Source organism: Dromiciops gliroides, chromosome 1, assembly GCF_019393635.1.
Source record: "Dromiciops gliroides isolate mDroGli1 chromosome 1, mDroGli1.pri, whole genome shotgun sequence".
Classification (NCBI taxonomy): Eukaryota; Metazoa; Chordata; class Mammalia; order Microbiotheria; family Microbiotheriidae; genus Dromiciops; species Dromiciops gliroides.
In genome coordinates, this window is record NC_057861.1 from 278151850 (window position 1) to 278171846 (window position 19997).

At 34.2% G+C, this 19997-nt stretch overlaps 1 protein-coding gene across 6 annotated transcripts in view; it reads left to right on the forward strand.

The window, feature by feature from the left end:
- CSPP1 (centrosome and spindle pole associated protein 1) overlaps positions 1-19997 on the forward strand; it is a 133498-nt gene that overhangs the window by 59294 nt on the left and 54207 nt on the right. For 4 of the 6 annotated variants that reach the window (XM_043981402.1, XM_043981411.1, XM_043981429.1 and 1 more), the window contains 6 exons: positions 1257-1342; positions 4555-4648; positions 9639-9696; positions 11922-12124; positions 16141-16268; positions 16685-16763. In XM_043981402.1, the coding sequence (XP_043837337.1) occupies positions 1257-1342; positions 4555-4648; positions 9639-9696; positions 11922-12124; positions 16141-16268; positions 16685-16763 (648 nt within the window). Of the gene's footprint in view, positions 1-1256; positions 1343-4554; positions 4649-9638; positions 9697-10280; positions 10323-11921; positions 12125-16140; positions 16269-16684; positions 16764-19997 lie in introns of all 6 variants that reach the window. The other 2 variants (XM_043981393.1, XM_043981419.1) reach the window with 2 other exon arrangements.

Sequence of the window (19997 nt, forward strand, 5' to 3'; positions counted from 1 at the left end):
TTAAAAAAGCTGTTGGGTTAGGGAGGTGAGATTTGCTTTAGAACAAATATTTATTAGGTTATAACATTTTTTTCATTTAAAAAATTGCTAAATGTAACCTGTATTAAAGACTTCAGCCATATCAGTATTATAAATCCTTCAAAACATTTTTAGAAATAAGAATCTTGTATGTTATACAGTATAATTTAGCTTGATAGAAATACATTTAAAGTATCTCAGAATTACAGAGGAGATAAAGATTTCTTGTCAGTTAATCAAAGGTGTTTCTGTGGGACTATAAATTTTTTGTTTTTGTTAAAAAAGGTTTTTCTTTTTTTTGAAGTTTACTGCTTGTATGAAGTAGTATTTTTTCTCCCTCTTTGTGAATCAGTTCTCAGTACATATACCTTGCTAAAATGAAAATTTTTTTTAGGATTTAACTTTTGCATACTCATTATAGTTGCGAGGGCTTTAGGACTTCCTTCTTTCATATATACGTATACACACACATATTTATATTTGGTGACCATGTTTTCTGGACCAAATCAGTACACAAAGGTCCAGAGAAAAGATCTATTTGTAAAGCCTTGTTAAAAGAATGCTTTTTGTTCTCTTGAAATGGGGATTGTTCTATAAAATTGTGGGATGTATGATTATCATATCCATGTGATATCTGTGTGTCATGTATAAGACCCTAATTTTGAGAACCTACAGATTATACTGACTTTAGTTATTATATGTTGAGATTAATATTTTCCTTTGAATAAAAGTAGAATCACAAGATTTTAAACTATCAGCATTGGAGTGAAGAAAATGACCTTTTTTGGTTACAAGTAATTGGGGCCCTCTTTTGAAGGAATCAGATCACTCCTATTTTGTGGTTCCTGTGTCCCTTTGGGATTATTCTTTTTTCCAAGTGTGGGGAAAAAAACACCAATTTTTCTTTTAGTTTTTGAGAACTTTACTTGTTAAAATCAACTTTCATGGGGAATTCCTTTGAGTATTTCCTTTTCTAGGGGTGGAATTTTCAGCGTGGAGCAGAGTTCTCAGAGTTAAAGGCCCCATAGAGCCAAACCTTGCTATTGCTTGCGCAAGAGTATGTTACTTTCATTGTGTCCTGCATAGAAACAGAAAAAGAAAGCTCATGATTTTATTGTAAATTTGCTAAGATATACATTCTACTGACTTAAAAATAAGTGACATTAATATTTTATTATAAAATTTTTATTTGTGTGTTATTTGGATTCTGATTAATTTTCATTTCCTATTGTCACCAGTGTGCCAAACAGCCATCTTGGTGATGAACAACGATCGAAGTCTGCTACTGTTGCAATTGAGAGTCCTTTTTCAGGGATGATTTTTGGTAAGTATCCACTTCTTTACTGACAAGTCCTTTGCAGAAATATTCTGTATTTTGCATTTAAAATATACATTTTCTTGATATCTTAGTGTGTCTAGGTCTATGTGAGATTTTAACCATTAAGATTTTCTTACTTTAAGGGAATCCTTTTTTATTGGAGTAGTAAGACACTTAGCTTTATAAGAATTTTACAAACCTGTGAGCTAGGTAGGGTAAAAATATTTTAGCTATGGAATTATTATTTATCTTGCTTGTTTTTTTATATACAGTAATTTTATGTATTTTAAAATTTATTCAATATGCTTTTGTGTTTTACTGCCTTATTCTTTTTTTTTTCAGAAGAGTCAGGGTTACTTTTGGGCTTCATAGGAAATAATTGAAAAGGATGTCTGATAAGATTTTCTTACTTAGATTATTCCCTACATTTAGTATCATTCCTGAGGAATGATTTTGTAATAAATAGGGCGTAAACAAAACAGGCCACATACATACAACTTAGATGTCCTAATGAAATTGATTGATGTATATATTTTTAGCCAATAGTGGTTGCCACACAGGTGTCAGGAGGCGGTGAAATGAAATCTTCACAGGCCTCTGTCTGAGACTGTAGATGTTAGGAGTCTCAGATTGGTCAGGGTGGGAAAAGGAAGGCAGGGTAGGGAAGGGCCTGTAACTCCCTGCAAATTGAGGTCTCAGGCAGTATTGTACCATCTCTGGTTTCCTGGTTCCCAGGATTCTAGGTCAGTTTTTGAAAGGATGGGATCATAGGAGTGTGATCTGAGGGCTCATCTTATCTTTCCTTAAGATCAAGAAATCTGTTATCTCTCAGGATAGGATGCTACAAGAAAAATAATGCACTTGGGCAGAGCCTAAAATCATCACAATTTTGGAAACAGGGAGAGCTCTTCTCAATGTAACAGAATTTCATAAGTAGAAAACAAAGTATGCCAATGAATTTTGTAAAAAAAAATTTTTTTGAGAGGGTGACCAATGATGAAGGGGAAGCATCCTGAGGCTTACTCAGTAAAGGAGAAGAGCAAGGTCTTTGGTCTGAGGAGTTATAGCTTTCCCTTTGAACTCTCAGCATGACTGTTGATCCAGATAGGAGTTAAGGGGAGAACTTTGTAGCATTTGTGCTTAGCTGTAGTTAAGTGAGTAAAACACATGAAGTTCTTAGTCCTTTTCTCTGCAAAGAGTGAATGACAACTTTTTTCTAGAGTTGACCCATTTGATCTATAGACAGCTAGTGTTGAGTATAACTATGTAGGAATAGAACTCAGGAGGGAGATGTGGGATGGATATGAAGAGACTGCAGGGCAGCTGCCATTGAAGAAGTATGGTGGGAATTTATCTCAGCTTAGAAGAAAGTATATGAGTTAGATATGTGGAAAGAAGAAAAGAGGGCTTTTAAGGAAGACAGAATAATATAAGCAAAAGCACATATATGGGAATATATATAGGTATGTTTTTGTTGTTCAGTCATTCAGTAGCTTTTGACTTTTTGTAATCCCATATGGGATTTTCTTAGGAAAGATATTGTAGTGTTTTGCCATTTTCTTCTCCAGCTCATTTTATTGAAGAGGAAACCAAGGCAAACAATGTTAAGTGACTTGCCCAGGGTCACACAGCTAGTAAGTGTCTGAGGCTGTTTTGTAACTCAGGTCTAATTGACTCCAGGGCCAGCATTCTATTCAATGAGCCACTTAGCTGCTCCCAGTGATGGAATGCTAGGCCTTGTTTATTATGAAGACAAATTGTAATTATATACTGTATATACAGACTATGTATAGAGTGGGCTCACATTTTAAAAACGTTACTTTAAAAATTAAATCCCTGATATCACTTTGCTTATTTGTTACTTATAAAAGCTGAATATAAAATATAGTTTGGCAATGTAAGCTTTTTGGTTGTTTAAATTCTGTATAAATCAGATTTTCTTGTAACTTCTTTAGTCTTTGCTACTATAGTTGTTTTTTTTTTTAATTAAAAATTTTTTTTTTGGGGGGGGTGAGGCAATTGGGGTTAAGTGACTTGCCCAGGATCACACTAGGGTTAAGTGTCTGAGGCCGGATTTGAACTCATGTACTCCTGAATCCAGGGCCGGTGCTTTATCCACTGTGCCATCTAGCTGCCCCTATAGTTGTTAATAAGAATATTTTTGGAATTAAATGTTTTTATATTTTGTAAAGTGCTTAACACATAAATAATATAAATATTAGCTATTATGATGATTATTATCATTTAAAACATGTGGTATATGCTGTAAGGGCTACAAAATAAATATAAAACATAATGTTTTCTAAAATAACTTACAATTTTTTTTTGGAAAAAAAGATACCATATAGTATATGTTATATAAATGGAAATAATATACCAAAAATTACAGATAATGCTTGTTATAGTGATTCAGAGAAGAGAAATAGCTCTTTAGTATAAATCTTCAGGAAAAGTGAGACTGTGATTGGGCCTGCTTGGATTGGTAGGATCTGGATCAATGGAGGGGGTAATATTCTCTGACTTTCTAAGTGGAGGGAATACTTTGAAACAAAGCATGGCACAGCGATTAGCTTGGTTGGAGAGGAGAGTAACAGTTATACTGTGTTGTTGATGAGTAATTAGAGATAACATTGGATAGGTATAGCAGGACCAGATTTTGGAGGGACTTCAAAGTTAGAATGAGAGCTTAGACCTGAATTAGCGGGAAATAGGGAACTTGTGTAGACACACATTAAATATTCTTTGCCCCAATTTATGTAGGCAGAAAACATATGCACATATATGGGTATATACACAAAGTATATAAAGCAAGTATAAATTAATCTTGGGAGGGTTAGGGGAAACTGAAGATTAGTGATATGGAAGGTATTTTAGTGGTGACATTGAACTAGGACAGGAGGGGGTTGGATCCAAGAGTAGATGTAGACAGATTAACCTTTTAGTGAGAAGATATCTTCTTTAAGGATTGAACTAAAGGAAGAATTAATGGAAGATGGGGTTATAAGTTTATGGTATGAGAAGGGGCGAAGAGGGAGCTCATAGTGAATGGTTTCAGTTTTCTTGGGGAGGCATGAAGCAAGGTCTTCACTTGAGAAGGGGAAGGGGGTACAGAGGAGAGAAGAGAAATTTAGAACAACTCTTGTAATGAGTGGATGAGAGAATTGTTTCCAGTTATATTTGTTCTTTAAGTGTTATCATTACATTCGTTTAACTTCTAGCAAGTCAAGATCGAGAGACTATTCGGAGAAGGAAAGAAAAATACAGACAAGAACTGTTGGAACAAATAGCTCAGCAGCAGAGGAATAAGAGACGGTAATGAAAATCTTCTATTTTTCTGAATCAAAATATTAACCAGAAATAATTTATTCTTTGGTTTAGTGAGGAAAAACAGCATTTATAACTAAAAATCTGTGAACCTGGGTTCTGGTATTGGCTCTTATACTGGTATCTTCTGTAGATTATAGGATTATAGATTTCAAGTTGGAAAGGACCCTAGGGATCAACTAGTTAGACACCATAATTTTTCAAGTAAAGCATAGAAGCCCAGAGAGGTTAAAAGACTTGCCTACAGTTACACATGTAACTGCATAGTTCCTCTAACTTGAAATCCAACGTTCTGCCTTCCTGTATCATGTTACTTTTAAAACACAATGCTTATTATTAGCCTCTCTGGGTCTCACTTAATTCATTTGGAAAATGATAATGTTAGATGACTTGATCTCTTAAGATCCCTTATAGTTTTGACATTCTCTTATTCTGTGATTTCTTGGGGCTGGAATTGAACCTAAACTTTCCTGGTTAAGAAACTTCCTCTACCATTACAGATTGGCACTTTCTTTATAACGTGTAGTCTTTTTTTTTTTTTTGTGAGGCAATTGGGGTTAAGTGACTTGCCCAGGGTCACACAGCTAGTAAGTATTAAGTGTCTGAGGCCGGTTTTGAACTCAGGTACCCCTGACTCCAGGGCCAGTGCTCTATCCTCTGCACCACCTAGCTGCCCCTGTAATGTGTAGTCTTAAAGAATTGGGTAGAGTACTAAGAGTTAACCTTTGACTTTCACAGGTGGTATATGTCAGAAGCAGAGATCAAATCCATGTCTTTTTCTTTCTGAGTCTTAGTCTCTGTCCATTACCCAACTGTTACCTCTCTCTGATCCCGTAAATGTAAAAACTGTTCTTATGGTTGGAAGCAATTTGAGTATGTTTAAGTAATGCTGTTACCTATTATCATGGCTTTCCCTCTAAATGTGACTTAGCATTATAAAATTACATGTCTGCTGTTTTCCAATATGAAAACCAATCAAGTATATCAGGGAGATTACTTAATCAGAAGTTTCTCATTCTTAGTGAAAAAAAGTAACAGAGGTAAATATGGGGATATATATCCATTCCAAATAGGTATTTTAAAGCTTTAGATTATTATCTTCACATTGTTATTTTCATATAGATTTTTAAAAATAATATCCATCCATAGTTTCTTTCTAGGGATAAACAAAATGGGTTTTTTCCTCTTAGACATGAAAAACGAAATACTGTCCACTCTCTCATTGTTTCATTCTCTTGCCCTCTTTGTCTATCTGGGTATGTATATTATTATTTTATATTATCTATATGTATATTTAAATCTATAGATAGATCATAGATTAGGGCTGGACAGGATTTCAAGTCATCTCTTCCAGTGTCTTCATTTTATGAATGAGTAGACCGAGACCCAGAAAGCTTTACTTGAGAATAACAATAGTTGTGGGATTTGAACAAAAGTCCTCTGACTACAAATCCATCTCTTTCCACTCTGCTCCATGCTGCCTCTCAATAGTAAGCAATGTTAGTAAAAATTTAAGTCCCTCCTATGTAGTTCTGGTAATACAAAAAGAGGCAAAAAACCAGTTTCTGCCCTAAAGGAGTTCACTGTCAAATGGGTTAGGCTAAGCTAATGTAATCTAATGTTTAATATATGCAAATACAATAAATAACAAATGGAGAAAACTGTTATGGTAAATGAACAAGTAGAAAAATTTTTATATCACCCCCAAAGTATTTTTCTCATGAAGCTTTATTAGAGAGTATTTACATTACAGATGATCATTAGTGTTATCAAGCTGTCTGAGTGAGAAAAGCAAGGGGAATGTAAGTTTTTTACATATATATATATATAAATGCACACATATATGTGTGTATATGGGGGTCAATGTGGGTGGTGATATTTGCTTTAAGGAGTTGGAGAGCTAATTTTGTTCTTTCAGTGTTATTTCCTATCTTGAGTTGTTATTATTGATCATTTATACCTTTTATTGAATGATAGAATGATTCATAGAAGATCAAAGATATCTTTGAATTAGATTATATAGAGATATTTAAAAATGTATGGAAGGTACTATAATTGGAAATACCTTATTATGAAGTCACTTTAATTTGAATATATGGTACCTATAAATAAGATTCTTTAGTAGTTTTCCACTGCATACTGAATAAAATGCACACTCTTTAGCCTGACTTTTTTTTCATATAAATATTTTATTATTTTCCAGTTACATTTAGAGAGTTTTCAACATTTGTTTTTATAAGATTTCTAGTTTAAAATTTTTCTCCCTCCCTCCCCCTCCTCAAGACAGCAAGTAATCTCCTATAGGTTATATATGTACAATCACATTAAACATATTTCTGCACTAGTCATGTTATGAGAGAAGAATCAGAGCAAAAAGGAAAAACCTTGAGAAAAACAACAACATGAAACAATAGAAATAGTATGGTTCGATCTGCATCTAGATTCCACAGTTGTTGTTGTTGTTGTTGTTGTTTTCTGGATTTTAGCCTGACTTTCAAGACCCATGTCCAGTCTACCTCTCACCTAGAGGCTTTGCAGCCTAATTTCACATTACATGTGTTCTGTGTTCCAACCAAGCTGTTTCTTTTTCCTTTCTTTCTTTCTTTTTTTTTTTTGGCGGGGCAATGGGGGTCAAGTGACTTGCCCAGGGTCACACAGCTAGTAAGTGTCAAGTGTCTGAGGCCGGATTTGAACTCAGGTACTCCTGAATCCAGGGCCGGTGCTTTATCCACTGTGCCACCTAGCCACCCCCAACCAACCAAACTGTTTCTTAATCTGAACTCATTCCTTAATTTACCATTCTTTAATTCAAATCCATTCTCCTTTGTCTCTGGAATTGTATATATTATCCTACTTTCCAGTGGTAGCTTTCCTCTATAGTTGTAGCTGCTGACCTTCTCATCTTTCAAGGTGTACTTCTAAGGCATCCTCTTCCAGAAAGCTTCCCTTTATCCTCAAAGGTTGGAGAGTGTAGACTTGGTCATACCACATTTGGAATAGTGTGTTAACTTCTGAGAGTAACATTTCAGAAAAGAAATTGGCCATCTGTGATATATGCAGAGGGTGGTCCAAATGATGGTGAATGGCTGTTAACCCAGCCATACAGTTATTAATTGGAACATGAGAGCTGTCTTCAGTCATTTGAAGGTCTGTCATTGAGAGAGGTATGCTACTTGTTCTGCCTGGGCTCAGTGGGCAGAATTTGGAGCCTTAGGTAGAAGTTATACAGATGTAGATTTAGGCTTCATTTGAGGAAAAACTTCCCTTAGAGCTACCCCAAAATGAACTTCTGCTTTTAGAGGTAGTAGTTTTCCCTTTTACTCAAGGTATTCCTACAGACACTTGCAGACATTCTTGTTCTGGTTCAGGTAGGACTAGATGGTCTCTTAGAACCTTTCTAACTTTGGAGGTGCTTTGAATTTTAAATGCCCCTTTAGCCTTTCCCCATGTGTTTGTTCCTAGCCTAACTTTTATTATAGTTGTGTACTACATTTCTCTCTTTTCTTCCTTGCTACTCTTTCCTCTCTGGTTCTTTATGAGTCTGTTTTTTATTGGTTTTCTACTCTTCCCATTAATATATTGTATCCCTTTAAAAATATAATCTCCTTGAGGGCACAGACTACTTTATTCTTTTTATATTTATCCTGTATATCCTATATGTACATCGCTCTCCCATATTAGAATATAGGCTTCTTTAGAGTGGGAATTGTTTTGTTCTTTGTGTTTGCATTTCTAGCATCCAGCACAATGTCTGTTTCATAGTGAACACTTAATAAATGTTTAGTGATAGATTAATTTATATCCCCAGGGCATAGTAGTATGTCCAGTATACATTAGGCAGTTAAGAAATGCTTGTTGATTGATTGATTTGCCCCTACTAGGCTGTTTCTTTAGCATCCAGGGCATAGTTTTTGTATGGCAGTGTCTTAGACAGAGTATGCACTTAAGACATGCTGGATTTTAATTAAATTCTACATTGTTTATCCTTCTTTGCCAAGGGAGAATGGAAGTTTCCAACAAATGAAATAGAGTTTTCCCCTAATAAATAGAGGATTTTTTTTTAACTTTTGTAATTTGTGCTATGAAAGCTGCTTAGTCTCAAAGTTATCATAGCACAATTGTTGGAGACATGCACACACACACATGCATACACGTACACATGGTGCGTTCAAACACAAAATTACTCAGAAGTGAATTCTTTTTTCTTTGCCCTAGTTTGGTGGGATCAATGGTAGTTAAAATTGCTTAAGGTTGTTTATAGCCAACTCATCATCTATTGAGTGCCTATTTACATAGGTACAAAGATTTAAAAAAAAAAAAACAAAAAAACTGACACCATTCCTGCCATCAAGGAGCTTCTATTCTACTAGGGAGATATTACATGTATATAGGAAGGATATGATGGGAAGCACAGTGATAATAGACATGAAGGAGGAGAAGATCTCTTGAAAAATTTGACTGAAGAAAGAATATTTAGGGGAAGAGGGAAGGAATATTGGAAAAAACTTTGAAGAGGAAATTCTGGAAGATTGAGAGGAAGGGTTTGCAGGAATGTGTGATCACCTGTGAGGATGGAGGATGGAGGTGGCATTTTAAATTTGGGGAATAGCTCATTATCTATATTTGCTGGAACAAAGCACCTGAAAAAAGGAGGAAAGAGAGGAGTGCTGTGAAATAAAGTTGGAAAGGTAGATGAGAGTTCCACTGTGGAAGGCAGTCAATCCTATGCTAAGGAAAATTTGCATTTTTTAAATAGGCCATAAAATAAGGAATCACTAAGATTTTTGAACAGGAGAGTGATCAGAATTGTTCATTGGAAGTTAATTTTTGGTAGCTGGGGGGACACTGTATTGGTCAACTACGTATAAAAAATGCTTGTGATTAAGAATGCTACTGTTTAGTGACTTTTAGATTTGAGCCCATATAGTAGTTATTGTAACACTTATTTAAACTTTGTTTTCTAATATATTTCATTTAGAGAAAAAGAACTAGAACTCAGTGTTGCAGCTACTGGAGAAATTGACCCTGAGAAATCGGTGAGAATTTATGGTATCATTATAATGTTTAACTTTTCACTTAAATGGACCTTTTCATATGAAAATTATAAGCATAAATGCTTAAAATAAAATTTAGTGGGGAAAATAGGGGAATAAAAAAAGAATCATAAAAACAAGGAACATTAAGAAGTATGAGATACTTAGTATACTTAGGCAAATAAGAATATGGTGATGTTCTTATAATAAGCCTGAGTTTATGTTTTATAAAACAATACTAAAAAGTCACTTGTTAGTAGTTCTTCATTTTCCTAAAAAAAATTCTTTTTTCTTTAGATCATGATTTTAATTTTAATACAAGATTATCTTTGCTTTTCTCAAATGCAGTATGATAGTGGACTTAAAGAAATGTACCAAGACAAAGTGATCTTAATGTACAACATAAGATTACACTTTACCTATTATATCTTGGTCAACCATCAGACTTGATATTTTATAGGGAAACTTTTCTCTTTTTGTAAGAAACTTTCTATTTTGATAAGTAAATTTTAGTAAATGTTGTAAGTTAAAATGATGTGAAAGTAACAATCTTATTTGTACTTCAATTTTGCAATTCTCATTATAAGCGGAATGGATTACTAACGTCATTGCACCTAAGTAAAAAGGAGGTAATTATTTCTCTTATTTGAAATGCCGTTTTTATCTATTTGGATATGTAGTATTTATTTGCTGAAGGGAATATTTGTTTTTTTCATGCATGTTTTGGGATTTATCATGGTACATGACCAAAAGTATTTAAAAAAAGAAAAAGAAAAAAGTAAGTTCATGAAAAGTTTCGGCTTAAAAAGAACAAAGCAACTTAAGATAAAATTATTCATATTGGCTAATTTTTTATGTATGCAGATTAAAAATGTGAAAAAAAAACCCATATAATATATAATGTTGCACTAGCTTTCCCTTGCCACCTAGCATGCTTTTGGGTGTACTTAGAAAATACAAAACTCATTTTAACTTTAGCCTGAATCATTACTAGAGAACTAGATATTCTGCAAAAAGACATTGTCAAATAAAATTTTTAAAAATCAAGGATAAATCGAAATTATTTGTGATGATCTGTGCTCTTGTACCCATTTCTTAGCACAGATAATTGGGTTTTATCTCAGTATCCAAAACTAAGTACATTTTAGTAGGAAGGAATACTATGGTAGGTTGAAATTCTTCTTATGATTTTAAAATTATAGGCATTTCCTGACTTAAGTTCTGTTCATATTTAGCCAGTTGTTTGGTATATGAACACATTTCCCTTGTAAATTCATAGCCACTCAGCTGCCTCCATTATTTTTCAGATGAAGAAACCTAGGTTTAGAGAGGGTAAGCGATGTACCTGCCTGAAGTGACAAGGTTAGTCAGTGATGGAAATGTCCAGCTCATGGCTTCTCATGGCACATCCAGGTGATGTGTTGTGAAAAGTGTAAGCTATTGGTGCTATGGTATTATTTTTCTTCTTTTTTATTTAGTATTTCATTTCTCCCCAATTACATGTAAAAACAATTTTTAACATTTGTTTTTAAAAGTTTGAGTTTCATATTTTCTCTCTCCTTCCCTTATCCCCCTCCCCTCATTGAGAGGGCAGGCAATTTGATATTGTTCACACATGTGTAGTCGTGCAAAACATTTCCATATTAGTCATGTTGTGAAAGAAAACATAGACCCCCCAAAAAAACCATCAACAGAAATAAAGAAAATTTTTAAAAAGTATGGTACAATCTATATTCAGACACCATCAGTTCTTTCTCTGGGGATGTATGACATTTTTCATCATAAGTCATTCAGAGTTGTCTTGGATCACTGTGTTGCCACTGTGAGAATGGTGCTATATAGTATTTTGATGCCCAGGGAAGTTTGCTTCTTTTGAGACGACCCCCACCCCCAACCCTCCACAGTCCCAAGCTTCTGCTTTCCTGCTGTAAAATCAGACATGGCAACTGTGTAGAGAGAGAAACATCACTCTCATAAGAATGAGTCCTGGCTTCTAGCACCTTATTTTGTACTTTTTTTTCCTGTTAACTCTTTTCATTCACTCACTCTTTATAGGCCTTAGTTTCCTCATCTGTAAAGTGATGAAATAACACCTTATTTGCCTGAAGAACTTTTGTGTTATTTAATTATTATATCATTGGGGTTAGGGATGATTATCTCTTGAAGCCCCTTCCAGTCATCAGCAACAATGAATTTACAGAATAATAATTTATTTTTCTTTCTTTTAGCCTGATAGACTAAAGCAGTTAGGTACGAGCCCAAGATATTTTGAAAAGAAGTTTTCACTCTTGGAAGAGAAGATTCCACCGGAAAGGCCCAAAGTAGCTTTCCAGACACCTCTTCCTGCCTTATCTGACCCATCTGGGCCATCTTTAAGTGAGGACTTTAACCAAGGGATCAATACCACCCTTGGTGAAATGATGTCATCCAGGTGCTTGTTTATAATGTTTTTCTTTTTAGGAATTGGGTAAGCTATTATTTTTGACATTTAGATGAATTTGTGAATTTAATCATGAAGAAAATAATATCCTTAGAGAATTTTCAAGTTCTGTGGAATGATTTCTTCAATTATAGCATTTGATTTTGTTATTCTTAGTTCCTGTCTTTGTGAAACCAAGAAAAATTATTAAACATTTTTCGTCCCTTTTAGATGAATACTAATTACTTAGACACTTTGTTTTAGGTTTTATTTTAGAATTATCATTCTTTGTAATATCTCTTTGAAAGTATGTAAACCATATTGCATTGCTAGTTTTGGAAATTTCCACTTGGCAAACATTGAATTCTTCTTTTAATTTCTTATGAAAAAATCCAGTGTGGCTTTGTCTTTTACATGTGAATCATACTAACTGGTGTCTTTTCTATGACAAGTTAGGACTTAGAAAACTTGAATGCCTAAGATAGGCCTCAATTATCATAAGTTTTCAGACTATAGATCCTGTATAAGTTGCATATTATATTGAGGCTTAAAGAATTAATATTAATTGAGATCCATAAATGTAAGATACTATGTATCCTTCCTGTGCTGTCTATTCCTGTGTTCCATACTATACTTATTCTTCATACTGTCACTCCTCTATCCATAAAGTATTTTTTCTTCATTTTAAAGATGCTGCTGTTAATATTGATATTTCCTGTGCTGTACTACCTATTGTCAGATCTTATGTCTGTTAATGACAAGTTGAATGATGACATTGATAAATAGTTCATAAAGTTAAAAAGAGGCTAAAAGAGATGAGGATTATTCATTGCCTTAAATGTCCTTTATATTAGGTACCTTGTTGCATTGCAGATACTTGGTTGAAAAGTCAGGACAAAGGGAAAGGAGAGAGTTTAGATGAGCACTGAAATGTGTGTAAGACATACTTTTGAAGAAATCATTAATGTCTCATTGGTCCTTCAAAATAATTTTGAAATAAATAATTAGGGCAAGTCAGCTAGGCTGTACCAGAAAGGAATATTTCTGTGGAAGTAAAGTAAATGGATGTTTTTCCCCCTTTTCTTTTAGAAAAATTCTTATGGAATTCCACTGTTGGAATTAGTGAAGTTACAGAAATCTGGAGAGAAGCTCATTGAGTAGAGAAAGTATGAGACATACTACTTCATATTTCCAATAGCTTTATTAAATACAAGGTGTTCCAAAAGACTTAGTGAAGAGTAATAAAGCTTAAAACTTCACCAAGACATTTAGGACACCTTGTATATTAAGTGCCCTGGATTTTGTCAAAATAACATTTTTGAAATTAGCTCCTTCATCCCCACCTCTACCCCCCCACCCCCTTTTTTTGTCTTTGTGATTTCAATACCTTGAAAATGAGTTGTTTGAGGGAGCATGTAAATAACCTAGCTTAATTTTTGGATTTTGATTAGAATAGGCCTGTACCTATTCCACCTCTTCAAAAAGGAGAATACACTATTATGCCATTGCAGATAACAAATATATTCCTAAAAAAGTTATATAAGAATAAAATTTTAAGAAGTTGAATGATATTATATTCTCACTAGGATAGCTTCTTTTTTGAGAACTCTTTTGTAAAGCAAAATCTCCTTAAGTAAGGTGAATAATTTCCTGTAAATGTGTATCTATATTTGTGTTTATAATTGTATAATCATTGTATATGTATATATTTTGTGCATGTGTGTATATATGTGTGTGTGTGTGTGTGTGTGTGTGCCTGTAAACTTGTGTGTATATATATCTTTACATTTCTTTGGGTTTAGACCCTACTGGGGGAGAGCATGAATATGTGTGTCATATGTGTGTGTAATACATGTATGTGAGGGAAATGGGGGTTACATGAGTATAGAAAGATATACCTTGCTAGAGATGGGCCCAAGCGTGACCATATTCTCAGTTTTCTATAAAGAGCTGCCCTGACTAGGAATTGGGTATAAAGATTCTATGCTTCTGTACCACTGACTTTTCCTTTGTCAGTTTTCTGGTGTTTTTTTCCTATAAAACAGTGATGGTAACTCCCTTATAAATGGTATATGATAGATGACAAAATGTTATTTGGCACCATTTATTTGTTAGTGTGGGAGGAGCATTAGATATTATATATGTGGCGGAGGGGGTACCAGGTTATTGTGTGTATATGTGGGGAACATTGAAGTGATAGGCACATGGAAGGGATCTGTATGTCATTAGATAACTAGCAGTAACCTGGTGGTATATCTATGGGAGAAGTGTATGTGTAAGAGAATGTGTGTGGGGACATGGTGGGATATGTGTCTGGAGAAAATAGTGGAACATATGTGGGAGACAAGGGTATGTGGGTATATTTGGGAGTGACTTGGGGGCATGGAGCTATGTGTGTGCTAAGGGGACTTATAGGGGAAACATGAGTATTCTTGTGTATGGATATTCATATGGACATACAAACTGCAAAAATACCTGTGGTTAAGTGTGTGTACACACATATACAATATAAACATTTATATATTTTTATGGAAATTTTTTTTTTTTTTTTAGTGAGGCAATTGGGGTTAAGTGACTTGCCCAGGGTCACACAGCTAGTAAGTGTGTGTTAAGTGTCTGAGGCCGGATTTGAACTCAGGTACTCCTGACTCCAGGGCCGGTGCTCTAGCCACTGCGCCACCTAGCTGCCCCAGGAATTTTAAATATATATAGAAACTTCTTTTTATTTATATATGGAAATATCTGTGTGGGATGCATGTGAGTCCATGTGTGTGTAGGTATGTGTGTATACATGAAGATATACTTGTGGGTACACATCTGAATAAGAATGTGTTTGGGAGGCTCTTGGCACCATGAAAAGGAAAGTGAGTGGGAGTAGCCAGGAAAAATGTCAAATGAGTTTTCCTTCTTTTATAAGTTCCTCGTTTCCCTTTACCAGTTCCCTCCTTTTTCTTCTTTACTGATCCTTCTCTATTTTCCTCTTCTCCCACTCCTCCCTGTCTGATACTCCCCATCTCTTCCACTTCACTTTCCGTCCCCTCAAGCTTTCTCTCCCCTCAATTTTTTCTCTCTCCTTCCATTTGTGGTAGAAGGAACTTACAGTCGTAGGGCAAAGGAGGAATGGTGATAGGGCTCCCCAGATGGCTTCAGAATACTATTTACATGCAGTACTGAATCTTGGAGTGTATTGGTGGTAGAAGACAGGGTTTCCCCTCCCCCTCCCCACCTCCCCCCAAACATTTCTTTCCTTTTTTTGGTTACTCTTTTCTTTCTCACTACTGCCACTATAACCATCAGTCAAGAATCTCTTTTTATCATACATGATTTAAAACTGGTGGTTTTTTTCTTCTTTGTTTCAAAGACAGATAGTGTTCAAGTTATTTTCAACTTAAAAGGTGATACTGAATCGGTTAAGGGTTTTTTTAAGCTATATATAAAAGTTCTATAAATCTTCTCTTCCCCCCCCTCCCCCCAATAGCAAATTCCTGTTGTTTAGCCAGAGGTTAAATTAAGACTACTTGTTATACTTTACAGGTGGTTTTGTTTGTTTTTAATTATGAGCATTACTTAATTTTGGTTGCATACAAGCATTTACTAAGAGGCTTAAGTCAATGGGATTTTTTTTAGAAGAAGGGGTTGACTTTGTACTTTTAACCAAATGTGTTTTAAAAGGAAATTACTTTCATCACTTTCTTTATGGGTTCACAAATTTAGAAGTGGAAGGGACCTTAGTGACCTTTAGAAATCCTGTTCTCTTGAATCTTAGAATAAAATATTAAAAAAAAAAATAAACTATGCATTTGGGTCCCAATGAAATCCATCTAAGTTACTTCTTTATTCAATGTATGCCTAAAATGAAGGAATTTAGTCTCTTATTCCAATTACACTTAAATCTGTTACATTAGGACATTTTATAGCAAATACTAGATTTGCAACAATAAAATTCTGAATGGGGCCTTTTAAATTCTAATTTCTTTTTACTGTACAATGAAATATGAAATGAATTTTCTAACTTTATTTTGATATAGGATAACATCTCTACCTCCACCCCTACCCCCTCCACCTGCACCGTCCTTGCTCAACTATCAAACTCCTTATGATGAAGCATACTATTTTTATGGTGCCAGGAATCCTTTGGATCCCAGTCTTGTATATTGTAAGTTAATACTACTATAAGCATTTTGCCTATTGGTTCAAATAGAAAAATTGGTTTCTTGGTGGAATATATGAAAAAACAGATTTCTGAAAAGTATTTGAACAAAAAAAGTAATAGAGTGCATGTGCATTAACTTGTTAGCTGTTTTTAAAAATGTTATTTTAAAATCCACAGTAATCCAGAATATAAATCACTGCTTTATCACCATTTATGTTGTTTTTAGAAAATAAGTATTGGATTATTTCCCTTTGAATCACTAAAGAAGAACAACATGATTAAATTTTTGGGGGTGGTTATTTGGTCATTTTTTGTTGGTGATATTTTTTATATGCCTTTACTCTAGGAGCTTTTAAATTTTTTTTTTTTTGGTTTTATAGATATTTAAGATCGACCGCATACTTTCTTATTTTGTCTAGATAACCCAGGAATGATGGGAATACCTCCACCAACCTTTGCTAGTGCTCCTGATACTCATGAACCAGTAGGATCCATTATGTAAGTCTACATAACATAATTTTGGAAGGGATTTTAAATACATTTACCCTTTCTTAATGAACTACTTTTTATTGGAGAGTCTTATAGTGTGTGTATGTGTATAAATGTATGTGTGTGTTGACTATTATTTGTATATTTGAACATACTTTGATAGATCTGTGTTGAGAATACTGTCTAGAGGCAGCTAGGTGGAGCAGTGGATAAAGCAGAGGCCCTGGATTCAGGAGGACCTGAATTCAAATCCAGCCTCAGACACTTGACACTAACTAGCTGTGTGACCCTGGGCAAGTCACTTAACCTTCATTGCCCCGCAAAAACAAAAAAACAAAAACAAGAGAATACTCTCTAATGTTCCAGATATCAACCCATTCACATGTTCCCATACTATGGCATTTTTGTCCATTGGCTCTTATTTTCTTGAGTAAACCTCCTTTTCTGATAGTAAGTCCCCTTCATGATGAGGCACCTTTATGCAGCTTTTCACTGGTGATTTGTTGTAGTCCACTCACATGTAGAATCTTAATCTAACTTTATTTTTTTGGAGACTAGTATTCTATGATTCATAGATGTCACTGAAATAATATTGACATTAAAGAGATGGACATGTTTTCATGGAAAAGCTTGAAGTTATTACAAGCATTGAAGTTTTTCCATAGGTAGTTCATTCTGATGTCTTCCTCTTGTTCAATTCTGGGTCCAGTTTATTGTCTATCTTTGATGTTAGTCCAAGATATTAAAACTGTTGAACCATCCAATTGCATATCATAATCTGTATAACAGACATTCTTTATCCACTTCTGTGGATAGTTAGTTCAGTGCATAAAGTTTACTTTTAACACTTTATTATTTTTTTAGTTTTTATTTATTTATTTTTTTAGTGAGGCAATTGGGGTTAAGTGACTTGCCCAGGGTCACACAGCTAGTAAGTGTTAAGTGACTGAGGCCGGATTTGAACTCAGGTACTCCTGACTCCAGGGCCGGTGCTCTATCCACTGCGCCATCTAGCTGCCCCAACACTTTATTTTAATATTTTTTTTAAACCCACAAGTGAACTATGTACCAAGGGGGTAGCTTGGATGATAGACAGTGGAAAATATAAAACGTATTTAGATATCAGTGATTTTATTTTCTTTCCTAATTTTCCATCCAATCCTTACTCCATCCTTCCCCCAATGTAAAAGATTATTGGATAATTTTATTTAAAAATTAGCTTTCCTTAATTATCATGTTTTTATGATTGTCAGGTTACTTTTTTGTGTCGTAGCTACATTGGTTAAAGCACTGGCCCTGGATTCAGGAGGAGCTGAGTTCAAATCTGGCCTCAGACACTTGACACTAGCTGTGTGACCCTGGGCAAGTCACTTAACCCTCATTGGGCCCCCCCTACCCCATTCACCGTTATTTTAAATGTTACTTTGAAAAATATCCTTAGACTTGGAAATGAAAGAAAATGCTATAGTTTTTCTTAAATCCTGAAATAGGATATCTAGAGTTTTATCTAATACTTTTCCTATGGTCCAACCAGCTCAGAAAACACTGGAAACACTACTTCCTATGACCTGGACACTGTGCTTTTATTTAATGTCATCTCAAATTGATCTGCTTATTTTAGCAACCTAAGAAAAAGTTAGCTACTGGTTTATCATTTCATGATAAGTCTCTGATTAGGTAAAAACTATTGGATCTTTCTCATTTATATTCTGACATGTCAAGTAGCCTCCAGTAATTTTTTATAAGTGACTTTTTTGAACCTATATTAAATGCTTTTCTATTTTAGCCTGTTTATCCTGAATACCATCTTACTTGGTTTTGTACTAGCATGCTAAACTCTCAAGATTAATTTTAATATGGGTTTGTCAGTTTGATATGAGATCTCTTCAAGAGAATAGGATTACAGCAAAGAAAACCAATTGCCTTCTCCAGTCTAGGATTGCTTTTATTTAGACTACTAGAAATGTTATTGCAGACTAAGAAGATCCTGCCAGAAGGCCATTGATGTTTTATTTTCTTACATTTTTTTTCTGTATGCTCCATACCAGTACTGTCCTGCTTGTTTGCATTTGTCCTTAGAGCATCACTTGCCTCATAATATGTTGTGGTTCAGAAGATTGTAGTTTATTTTATGAGTCATTTTTTAATAAAGTTACTTTCTGATGATATCTAGAGAAACTCCTTGATATTATAATAAGCTGTCTTGAAGTTGAAGTGTAGTGTGGGTTCAGCTATTTGCATCCATCTTGTTGATTCTTACTTGCTTATTTTGATAGTAGTCTTGGGTTACTTTACTTTTGGAGTCTTTATCAATTAGAATTATGAGGGAAAAGTGTTATCCTTTTTTCCCCTTCCTGGTTACTAGGTAGGCAGGCAGGTGGCCTAATAGATAGAGTGCTAGACCTTGAGGCAGGAAGACCAGAGTCAAATCTGACCCTCTGAGGAAGTCATTTAATCTCCAGATGTCTCAGTGTTCTCATCTATAAAATGGATAATAAAAGCCCATACTTCTCAGGGTTGTTATGAGGATAAAATGAAATAATATTTGTAAAGAGCTTTGCAAACTTTAAAGCAGTCTTTAAATGCCAAATATTATTATTGTTTTTGTTATTGTCAATAGGCGATTCAGAGTGCTCTGAAGAGAAAGATGAAATAGCTAATATTGCTTTTCTTTGAATTTTTCATAATTTAAAATAATTACATATTTTTCTTTGTATTTATTTAGGTATTCTTTAGGAATACATTTCATTAAAATTTCTCACTGATTTTAGTTTTTAAACTAAAATAAGTTGTTTTATTTTAAATTGAGGGGAGATTCAAAACTCAGTAAATGGAAGAGTGATGTGATTTCATATACATGTATGTATTCCTTATGCAAGAGATATGTTACTGAAAAAATTTATGTAAATTGAATTTTTGTAAATAAAGTGATATTTAAAATGCACCAGATCTAACACCTTAATGTTTGAAATTATTTTATAAAGTGAAGAGTCTATTTTAGGATAAATAACTCCCTAATTTGCCCTTTTTAAGTTTGGATTCTTACATGTCAACTTTGCTTTAAGTTGTGAGGCTCACGTGTTCTGTTTTAGCCACAGAATGTTTTGTTACTCGAGGGTTATATGTATTTCATTTTCTCTCACTACGATCTTATATTCAGGAATCTTCTACTTATTATATTGGTATTCTTTTTTACTGTACTAAAATAAATTCTAAATATTTTTACATATTAGATCTTATTTA